The sequence below is a fragment of the Sphaeramia orbicularis genome, chromosome 12 (genome assembly GCF_902148855.1).
Source record: "Sphaeramia orbicularis chromosome 12, fSphaOr1.1, whole genome shotgun sequence".
NCBI classification, from domain to species: Eukaryota; Metazoa; Chordata; class Actinopteri; order Kurtiformes; family Apogonidae; genus Sphaeramia; species Sphaeramia orbicularis.
The window spans coordinates 37,047,270-37,058,341 of record NC_043968.1 but is presented as its reverse complement, the minus strand read 5'-3'; the positions used below and the strand labels follow the sequence as shown (position 1 = coordinate 37,058,341).

The 11,072-nt window shown below is 38.1% G+C and overlaps 2 protein-coding genes across 4 annotated transcripts; one reads left to right on the top strand and one right to left on the bottom strand.

Annotated features, from left to right (window-relative positions):
• Positions 1-50: 50 nt before the first annotated feature.
• On the bottom strand, positions 51-5,041 carry kin (Kin17 DNA and RNA binding protein). Its single transcript, XM_030150879.1, has 12 exons — positions 4,825-5,041; positions 4,620-4,714; positions 4,365-4,408; positions 4,157-4,279; positions 3,133-3,317; positions 2,960-3,008; positions 2,736-2,787; positions 2,511-2,634; positions 2,293-2,418; positions 1,512-1,611; positions 1,319-1,419; positions 51-287 (listed from the first exon to the last, which is right to left on the bottom strand). Exons 1-12 carry the CDS (start codon positions 4,936-4,938, stop codon positions 228-230), a joined length of 1,173 nt encoding a protein of 390 aa, XP_030006739.1. The 5' UTR covers positions 4,939-5,041; the 3' UTR covers positions 51-227.
• Positions 5,042-6,229: 1,188 nt separating this feature from the next.
• On the top strand, positions 6,230-10,571 carry atp5f1c (ATP synthase F1 subunit gamma). Of its 3 annotated transcripts, XM_030150373.1 has the most exons (10): positions 6,230-6,328; positions 6,898-6,932; positions 7,752-7,883; positions 7,990-8,197; positions 8,580-8,723; positions 8,832-8,896; positions 8,971-9,126; positions 9,877-9,973; positions 10,221-10,244; positions 10,433-10,571. In XM_030150373.1, exons 1-9 carry the CDS (start codon positions 6,288-6,290, stop codon positions 10,225-10,227), a joined length of 885 nt encoding a protein of 294 aa, XP_030006233.1. In that variant the 5' UTR covers positions 6,230-6,287; the 3' UTR covers positions 10,228-10,244; positions 10,433-10,571. The 3 variants fall into 3 exon arrangements, with proteins under 3 accessions (XP_030006233.1, XP_030006234.1, XP_030006235.1); XM_030150374.1 differs by lacking the exon at positions 10,221-10,244; XM_030150375.1 differs by lacking the exons at positions 10,221-10,244; positions 10,433-10,571 and having other exon boundaries at positions 9,877-9,977.
• The last annotated feature ends 501 nt before the right edge of the window (positions 10,572-11,072 follow it).

Genomic DNA, 11,072 nt, shown 5'->3' with positions numbered 1-11,072 from the left:
TACGTTGTGTCTGTATCTTGTCTGAATGACTTTTTAAAAGAACAACTCAAGCCTTTTTGTTGAATTTATTCAGACAAATTGTACATCTTGAACATTAATACAAAATAAAAAACCTAATTGAACATATTTCTCTCAGTTTCTCTGTGATAAAGTCTCTGGAAAAGCACATGTGGGACGTGTATGTACAGGTGAATGAAAGGGGAGTAATTCGGACAGATCAGAAACCATCAGGCCAGTTTGGAGAAATCCTCGTAGGCGACTTCCACTCTTTGCCCTTTGTATTTACCCTGAAAATGAGAGAAGGAAGATGACTGTAGCGGCAAGACAGAAACATGGACAGTTAATGGAAACTGAAGAACATCAGCAAAACAAACTCCTGTGCATTTCCATCTACTACTATTATGCAAATATTAGGAATTGGCTCATTGAGATACACAGTAGGTGTGTATTACGAGGTCTTTCACCTAGACTTTCACTCATTTTGTGACAAAACCCTGGATTTAGCTTTGCTCCCCAAACTGCTGGTAGACATCTGACACTTTTGGCTCATATGTTGTTTCAAACCATTTGTCAGAACCTTTGACTAAGATTTGTTCCTGCACCTCTAAATGCACGGTCAGATTTTTAATATAACATGACAAACATGAAGTCTGTTTTTTGTATTAATTCAAGGAACGTTACACCCTCCTTATTAGTCCACACATTCATCGTGCATTTATTTGTCCCCACCTTTCCCCAAGCATAAAAAAAGTTTTGCCATTTTGAGATTCAGGTTTTTAATGAAATAAATTAAAATTAAAAACAGGGTTCCCTCAGGTTTCTACACGTTAAATTTAAGACTTCTCAAGACTACTTAGAACATAATTTAATGCCTATTTCATGGCCATACTGGCAAAAATTTCTGACTTTTAGAATTTAGGAAAATATATTTATTTACTCCAACATGTTGATTCCAACCGTTCCGAGTCATTCCTCACTGGGGGCTGTAATGTTAGCAATAAATGGTTCCTAATTTCAATATAACTTGTCAGGTTGGAACTCAGTAGACTAACATTACTTTCTTTGCGGCTTGGACACATTTAAACACAATACAGCCAACACGTTTATGACAACATAACTTAAGATCTACCATATCAAATTGAAAACCTATTTTAAGACTTTTTTAAGGTATTAAATGCAGATTTGTAAATTCAAGACTTTTAATACTTTTTAAGACCCAGCGGGAGCCCTGTAAAAAGACCCATAACATAGCTGAATGAAAACGCATCCAGTGATACACCTTTTTCACCATGGTAGCTCAAACTGTAGTAATACTTACAGAGTCGAGCGTGAGGTTAGCGCAGAACTTTTTCTCGTCTATTCCTTCTAACACAGCTTCAGTGTCTCTATATGGACCATTGAGGATCAAAACCCGTTTACCTGCAAGAAGTTCAATGCAACAATGAGGAGATCAGGGGAAAAGAACACCCCAAACACTTTAGTTTAAGGATGAATGTTTTTGTTGTTTTTACCTGGTGCAGGGATGACGGTCTCTACGTGATTCTGGTCCAGTTTCAGTTTGTCTCCAGAGTCAATCATCTTCACCACGCCTGCATATTTGTCCCGCACTTCCTGCAAAGAACCGATATGTAATTACTGGCATTGCAAGTCAGCTTTCTTTTTTTAAGGAGTGATATTTTGCCGTTTTAAATGGAATTATGCATATTAAAACATTTCCCTGTGGTCTTACATAAACTGTAAATGCTATAATTGGGTCTGAATTCTTCATTTATTCAACTCCACAGGTCCATCTTCAACTCTATTTCTGAGGAATGACACCAGAAAGATTGTTTTGAGCGCTGGCCCTTTCAATGCAAATGGGCCACTTCATACCCCACCCCCTCCAGGTTGTTGGCTGTGCTGCTCTGTCCCGTTCAACCAACAACTGAACATTTTTGGTAATCGGTATGGACTACAACTGCTACTGCTGACAAACAATTACGTCAGAGAAATGTTCGTTGGAAGTCTTGACCTTATATGTGCAAATGTCGTGACCTAACTAGTTATAGACATAACAAATTAAGCAGGAATTCAAACAGGTTGTAGAAATCCACTCAATTTTTGCCAAAATGAAAATAAAGATAGCTTTGCAGCACCTGGAGGGTTCAAATTCAAACTTTTGGAACTATTAGAATCCAAATACACAAATAAATGTACCAAAGACTAATAAATGTGGGTTTAACAAAATATGACCCCTTTAAAAAGGTGTACATCCTGGAAATGTGATTTAAAACCAATTCCAAGTATTATTACCATGACGACAGCCTTCTTCTTGTGGTACCTCTCACCCAGTCTTGTGGTGACAACTTTAACCACGATATTAGGCTGCAACCAGTAGTCTGTTCTGACCGACTGCTGCTGCTTCCTCTTCTCTTCCATCTACAAAAAGACATTGAAAACAGAAACTCTTGCAGTCTCAATAAATTCTGAATGATTACAAACTAAAATCTGCGTGTGATCATCTGTTCTACCTCTTTAATCTCCTCCAGAGCAGACTTCTTCTTCTTCTCCTTAGAGTCTGAACTGGGGAACATATCTTTCCTCTTGGTTGCGGTCGATCCTGAGGCAGACAGAGCACTTTTGCCTATGACAGAACTGCAGGAAGACACAAAAAGTTTTCAGAGCGATAGTTCATTTATTGTAATATAGTAGTAGCAATGAAGCTGAATCACCATCCTGCACAGTTTATACTGTACCTCGATCTGGAAGGGCCAGCAACAGATGAGCTGGCACCAAGGTTGAAAGCAACTGCAAAATGAAAAGTTAAATTTGGTAAACACAGATTTCATATTAAACTTGTGGTAAATCCAATGCATATTTGGATTAGTAGAAATATGACTAATATTTCTTGCATTTACAGGAATAAAAATGAAAGGCAACGTGACAAATCTTCAATGATAACATCTTAAAAAAAACAAACCTTTTTCTTCTTCAGTCTCTCGTTTTAGCTCAGTGTAAACTGGGGTTTCCTGCAGGAGAAAATACAGTAACATTAACTCAAACTAATCCTGATGAAGTCTATAGTTTTAATTCATCTAATCAAACAATGTAGACGAAGAAGTAGAAGATGCTGTTTGTTCAGTTTGGACTCACATCCAGCTCCTTGCCGCCGCGGCCTCTGCGGACCTGCTCCTCGATGAAACGGGCACTCCTCTCCTCATCGTCTAGATCCTGCTTCTTTTTCCTCGCCTGCTCCTCTTGCCGGCGGATGGTCTCAGGGTCACGGTCAATGTACTGGATGTACCAGCCTTTAGGAGTCTCATCAACTTTACACAAACCTGGAATTAACATTTAACAGATTACTACACATTTACAATCAGTAGCTTTGTGAATTTGGTTTGGACTCTCTGATACAATTGTTCTAACTTAAAGCATCAGGTAAGTGTAATATTAGTGGTGATGAATGCACAAGCAGGGGCTGATTTTGTTTGGCGGAGAGGAAAGAGGTGATGAACATCACATGTTCATCATGAGTTTTCTATATCTCTTGGTAAACTCCCTTGCTTTTGACACTTTTTTACATGCTAGGTGTCAGTTCAGAATCTCTCTGTTGTGATTATAGATGTGCACTATGATGCATTCCTGCCTACCTGTGTGCTTATGTGGTGTTTGTGTTTTATTTTAGGAGCTGCTTATTTGTAGATGTTAGCAGACTTCATCTCAAAGCCGATGCCTCATCTGTCCTCCATGATATCAACCACAATAAACTACTTTCTACATTGAGGTTTTGCATTAGGTTTTCCACAAACATCCTACCCCTCTCAGTTCTTCAGTGGCTCTCTCCTGTCATCTACAGCTGCAACAACATGCAACACTAGTGCAATTTGCTAATGTCAACAAAGCACCAGCTTCCAGCACAACAAAAAATAACTGGTATACGATAATAAGAGCCCAATTTATCCTTACATTATTTATGGGTAAATGTAGGTTCTCCTTAAAGAGACATTCTATTACTCCAGCAAAGTCATCATCCACCCATTTTGTGTTAAACCCAGGGGTTAATAGTTTTTTCAAGCACACACACTGAAATCGATTACCTCCAGACTGCATTTTCACATATTTGTCATTGTAGTGAGACTTTTGTGGAACATCAGAATGTACATTTACTGTTACTCACCTTCTCTGCCCAGCCACTTGGTGAAGTCAGTCAGTGTCTCCCACTGAGTGGAGTTCATATGGACGTGTTCCCGATCACTGATGTACTCATTATAGACAATGTTGTTGTGCACTCTCTTGGTCCCTGCAGGTGAAGGAAGAGTAAATCAAATGAGTCTCTGTGCTGAAGGTAAAATGCTGCTATTGTACCAACATTTGTTTCATCTCACCAAAACGTCTCCTGAGCAGCTCCACAAAGTCGTTTTTGAACTCACTAGAATAATCAAAACAAAAACAAACTGTTATATGAAATGTAACATTAATATGAACTAATATTTTCTATATTTTCTAGAAATGTATTTTCTTCTGTCTAAGATTGTTATGATTCTTGATATTTGTATTATTATGTATGTTTTGCTAGTTTGCATATGTGTTAAATTTCATTGTATGTTCGGAATAAATCACTAAATCACATTTGAACTTACTCTGAAAAATAGTCCATGAACTTGGTTGGGTTTTCTGAGGCCAGCAGCAGCTGCCTCTGATGGGACTCGGACATGCAGTGACATTTAAATCCATTCTGACAAAAAAACAGGAGATCAGAGTGTGTAATTACAAACTACACCAGGTAAAACAACTTACATAATACAGATGGAACAGTAAGACTGATAATGCCAAGAACCAGCTCACCTCGTCTCGACATTGTTTTTGACACATTTGACAATACCACCGCAACTTCTGGAGACCTTTGGACTTTATCCGGTTACTTATTGCTTTCGGCGAGAGAAAATCTGCTTTCCCCATTGTGACCAGCTATTACAAACATACAATAGTTGATTTAACTGTACAAATGTTCTGTTTCTGGAGCTAAACTACAGACGTCTACCAACAACAGTTTCCGCGAGGCTAACGTCACAATCTCGCGAGTAAGTGTAAAAACACGCGAGACTGTTGGCTGCATTCATGGGCTTCCTCTCGGACTGGGTCCTGAGTGTTCTGTCAGTATCCCGCCAACTTTTGCTTGTGAAGTAAGAACAGTGTAAATATTTGACACTTATTACTTTCATGTCAGTTGTAGAATTAAATATTTGTTTTTCTTGAAGATAAACCCATGCTGTGTACCGTACTGGCATTGGAGATACTATTGGAGATATTTCCAGCCATTAAAAACAAGCGGTAAAAACTGTTTCTAGATCAAGACTATTTATGGTTAAAGCTGTGGTTCTCAAATCCGGTCCTCGGGGACCCCTATCCTGCAAGTTTCAGATGTTTCCCTGTTCCAGTACACTTGGAAGCCATTGCATCGTTACCAGGCTTCTGCAGAGCATGATGATGAGCTGATCATGAATTGAACCAGGTGTGCTGGAAGAGGGAACTATCTGAAACATGCAGGATAGGGGTCCCCGAGGACCGGATTTGAGAAGCACTGGGTTAAAGTAAGAGAGAAAGGATACGATATGAATGATCATATCTGAGAGAACGTCAAACATTTAAACGTTTAAGTAGTGAAAGTGTCCGTCATGCCTGGGCGCCATCTTTAATTGGTTGAGAAGAATACAAACTTGTGAACAGGTTAATGCATCTTCTTTATTTTCTTTTTATTTTCAAGTTCAGAGACTACCACACTAAAGAGCCGATGAACATCTTGACATAACTTGCTTCATCGACGGTAAGAGATAAAATGTTTTGTGGTATGGTAGCATATATGTATGGCATTATAATGTCTTGCACATCACAAAAAAAGGAGGGAAAAGATCTGGAACTTGCTTTATAGGCTCTTAGTTTGACAAACAGGTTGTCATTATTGCATATAAATGTAAAACCACTTGCCAAATCTTACTATAGCACAAATTAGAGTTTACAGACCTAGAAGTGCATATGAATAATAAAATTGCACGCTAATTTGTTAATAAAGAATATAATACTCTAATGATGCCTTTACTCAGTTAAGTAAATTCAACTCCGTATGTTTATAGATAATTTGTATATTTAAAGTGTTAATTTTTACACTGTGGAAAATGTTCATCACATGAAAATACTGTTTGACATCCTGATGCCCAAAAAACTCATTTTCCGTGAAGGCAACATTCGTCCATTTTGCCCTAATCTTGCGCCTGCGCAGTCCTGCGTGTCTGACCTTCATTGGAGTAACCATGTTCGCCAGGACCAGCGCGTTGGTGTTCTCCCCACAATGGTAAAGTTTTAATATTCATTGTAGATTGCAAACAGTATTAATACTGTATGCATGTATTTATATTATTAGTCAAACTGCTTGATCAGATGAGGTTTGCCGGTTGCTCTACATAGTGTGAGCTTTTTTGGATCACAAGGACGTGCTAACGTGCAGGCCGCAGCTAATGAATGACAGCGGTGTGCTGCTCCGTGGAAAGCCAACTTCAGCCGGCTAAGGCTAATGCTAAGCTGACATCTACCCCAACAATGCCCTGATATTGTGCGAGTTGCTAGTTAACAGGACTAGCATTACTGCAGTAAATATTCCTGGGCACTTAATTTTTCTACACTTGCTAACTTCCCAACGAGGGGTACACTATTACCCTTTCTGTTGTTACTCACCCGCTAAGCTAACTGATTTAGCTAGCATATTTGTGTTATTAGCATAGCATGCAACAATGTCAGTATTAGGTCTTCACTTCAGAGTAACTTTTGCAAACTTTGACTTAAAGTCTATGTGATCACGCTTTATCAGTTGAAATATTTGATGCTCTTCATGCCTGCAGCTAAATGCTCTTTTTCTGTTCACAGTGGGCAGGTCAGGAACATGGCTACCTTGAAGGACAGTAAGTACTTACTCTGTGTACTTTATGTATTATGGGAATAATCAACAGTATTACTGTATGTGAAAGAAGGCAAACTCATTAACAACAGTAAACCTAACTGCCAGTGTCAAAATCTGATCGCAACATCTGTGTAAACTGTAAATTAACAACTTTGCCTACAGTTTAAGTTCTTATTAGTGAGACATATACATTACAATCATAGTGTAAAGGTTATATGCAGAATACACAGTCATAACTTTACCAGGTCATACTTATTGCTGTCTATTCTGGTGCAAGGTGACTCTTCTGAAAAGTCATAGTGTAATTCAGAACCTGTTTGTAGTGTTCAACATTGGAAATAATCATTGGACAACTGTGACAAAGCAGTAGATATCAATATTTATTGCCATTTTCATTTACATGTACAGTACTTAGCAAATTTAAGAGAATTTCAAATTAACAAGCAGCCTATTAAACAAGAACATGTCATGTTGGAAAAACAATTCCAATTCCAAAAATAATTACTAATCAGTCTTTGGAAGGGCAGTTTTAGTGAATGTCAAAGAATATCCTGGAGCAGTATACAGTATAAACTTTAAGTTCTGCCAGAATTAGATTTGATAGATTAGATTTGTGAGTCATGTTTAGTGTGGATTTCTTGTATTAGATTTATTAATTTAGGTTTATTTATGTGGATAGAAAAATGAGTATATAATATGACAACATAAAATACAGTGTTCAACATTGTCACTGTAGCTGTAGCTTACAGTCAATAAGGCCAAAGTCTTTTTGTAGTTTGTTGTTCATCATGTTGCTAATGTTTGATATCTCTTCCCCTAGTCACCATTCGGTTGAAGTCCATCAAGAACATCCAGAAAATCACAAAGTCAATGAAAATGGTGGCCGCTGCCAAATATGCTCGTGCTGAGAGGCAGCTGAAGCCAGCCCGTATCTACGGCAATGGTGCTCTGGGTATGTACACCTGTCTTACAAAACAGGAATTAATTCTTCATTAGGTATTGGTTAGGTTTAACTTGACGACTTTGTGTCAAGTAAAATCCATTTTTCTGTGTCCCAGCCCTGTATGAGAAGGCTGACATCAAAGCCCCAGAGGAAAAGGCCACCAAGCATTTAATCATTGGTGTTACATCCGATCGTGGACTCTGTGGCGCCATCCACTCTGGTGTGGCCAAGACCATCAAGAATGAGATTGCCACCCTGACTGGTGCTGGCAAGGAGGTGATGGTGGTCAATGTGGGAGACAAGCTGAGAGGCCTCCTGCACAGGTACGAAAGGACATGGAGCGACGTGTTTCTCTTTAAGACATGGTCTACGGTTGGCCTTTAAGATTGAAAGTATTTATTTTGTATTTCAATTTGTTGTAAACATTTGATAGTAATGCAGTGCTTTGTTAGTGTTTTCAGAAAGTAGCTGTTTTTGTAATTAATGGATCTGCAGAGTTATTAACCTGACTTGAAACAATACTGTCATGCTTATCTTTTGTATGGTGGATTATTTTTTCAAATCTGGCATTGAAAAGAAGAGATGACTTTTTTGTAGATGGATGCTCTGCAGAGTTTCTTTAATTTAGCATAAAGCTTTTGTGAAAAATGAATGAAGAATTAACACGAAAGTACACTGATGATGATTTTCACTGTTTCTCCTCAGAACTCATGGAAAGCACATCATGCTGAACTGTAAGGAGGTTGGCCGCAAGCCCCCCAGCTTTGGTGATGCGTCTGTCATTGCCACTGAGCTGCTCAACTCTGGATATGAGTTTGACCAGGGCGCCGTTATCTTCAATAGATTCAGGTACAATTCCTTCAGTGTTTACTTTTCCCTATATGTATTGGTGAAGAAAATTTTAGATGAAGTGAAACAATTAGCAAATAAATTAATTTGTTGCTTTTTCTGCTGCAGGTCTGTTATCTCATACAAGACGGACCAGAAGCCTGTGTTTTCCACAGACACAGTTGCGACCTCAGGTAATATTGTGGTTCTTTAAGCAGATTTTCCACAGTACCTCTGGGTTATGCTGATCAGTGCCCTCTGCCAACAGAGAACATGGGTGTCTATGATGACATTGATGCTGATGTGCTGAGGAACTACCAGGAGTTTGCTCTGGTTAACATCATTTACTTGGCTCTGAGGGAGTCCTCCACCAGTGAGCAGAGCGCCAGGATGACCGCTATGGACAGCGCTAGCAAGAACGCCTGTAAGGCCTAGACACATGTCCACTTCTGTACTGATAAAGGCTCCACTGATACATGTGTTAGTGCAGGAGGAATATTAAATACATATGAAACAGCACATTGTAAAGGAAAAAAAAATCAGTAACTTTTTTAACAGAAATGAACTTTGAAAGTCAATTTTTAATTAATTAATTTATTTACTTCTTGTAAGCAAAGTGAGTAATTCACCAGTTCCTTCTATAATGTGATGTTTTTTTTAACATTGATTTTTATTGATTGTAACATTACAGTAATGAATCAGCCAGTAGATATTGAACATATTTGGCAAGTACAGAACTTTTCATGGTAGGTTTATCTTGTGAAATAGATATTTTCTTTTTATTAGACAGTGGATCACTGGTTGAATTTAAATATTTCTTGGATAATGGGAAGTTACAGCTGGGATGAACTGGTACTTGTAGACATTTTATATGCTTTGTATTCATTTGGTGGTTTATTGTCAAAACAATCAACAGATGAACTGAGAATTAAATTATTTACAGCTCTTATCAAATATTAGGTAACATCCCAGAGTCTTCACATCTGAGCACAAAACACCAGTCAATATTGAGCATTTCTGTATGAAAATGACCCCTGACATCAGAAAAGTTCGGTGTAGTACTTTCTGTTTCAGTTTAACTTGCCTTTCATTAATGAGATTCTCTAAGATACAGTAGATGTACCATTGGCAGTGATTGATGGATGTCGGTTTTTTGGGTTTTTTTTTCTTCCAGCTGAGATGATTGACAAGCTGACCCTCACCTTTAACCGCACCAGACAGGCCGTCATCACCAAGGAGCTCATTGAGATCATCTCTGGAGCCGCTGCTCTGTAAGTCATCATTTCAGCTTTTATTTTCCTTCTACATCACTTCTGTCACTCACTTCACTCTCCACTGATTCATCTCCTTATTTTGTTCTGTTGCACTGACAACTTTGTGCACATTTAAGACCTCTTTTTCTCCACTATGATTCTAAAATAGGCATATCTTTTACATTAGTAAAAGCTCTCACATTCTTTCATGACTAATTCTTCTCTCTGACCTAATCTGCTGCTCATCATCCTCTGCTCAAATCAGGAACTGAGGCTTTTGTGACAGGAGGTAACATCCTTAGAGTAGACTGTAATGTAGGATCCCTCCTCCTCGTGTGATGATTATCTGCCGTAGAAGTATCGACTATAAATGAATAGACTAGTGGCAGTTTATCTATTGTAGCCATCACCTGGTCCCCAGTCAAGTGAGAAACTATTACTGTGTTTTTCTTACTTTGTTTTTCTTTTTCTTTGCAGATAAACGAGGGATCATTATTTCCGCAACCTGTTGCTCTTCAAAGTACTTCAGACAGTTGTTGTCAAGAGTCTATGAACATTGTGCTTCTATTTGTAAAATATATGGAGAAAATAAACCTTACAGAGAACTGTCTCACTCTTCCTGTTTTCCTGTATCCATTTTACCACATAATAAATTCTGATGAAACATAACATGTTAATAAAATTACTGACTTTCTAAAGCAATTTAACCAACACTGTTTCTGTTCTTGATTAGGTAACCTTTTTCATACAAATGTAGTTTGTATATTCAAGGCTGTTCAGTGGTTGATGACATGAACGTAAATCTCTAAACACTGAATCCATATGATACAGAAATCGATGCTCTTTTTCATGTAACTTAATTTTCAAAGGGTAGATTATGATTATTCTTCATCATTCAGGACGGGTATCCTAAAGATTCATTCAGCCTTCGTGGGTTATTTCATCCAAAACTTACATGTACCTTTTTGACTCACTGTTATAGGTAGAAATGCCTCTTAAAATACCTTTTAGATTGCTATAGTTGCACAAGTCATCTTGTAATAAATGAGTATTAAAGGATGGGAAATAAATGTGTGAAGTAGAATGTCAGATAAATGCACTTATTTTTCTGACATCT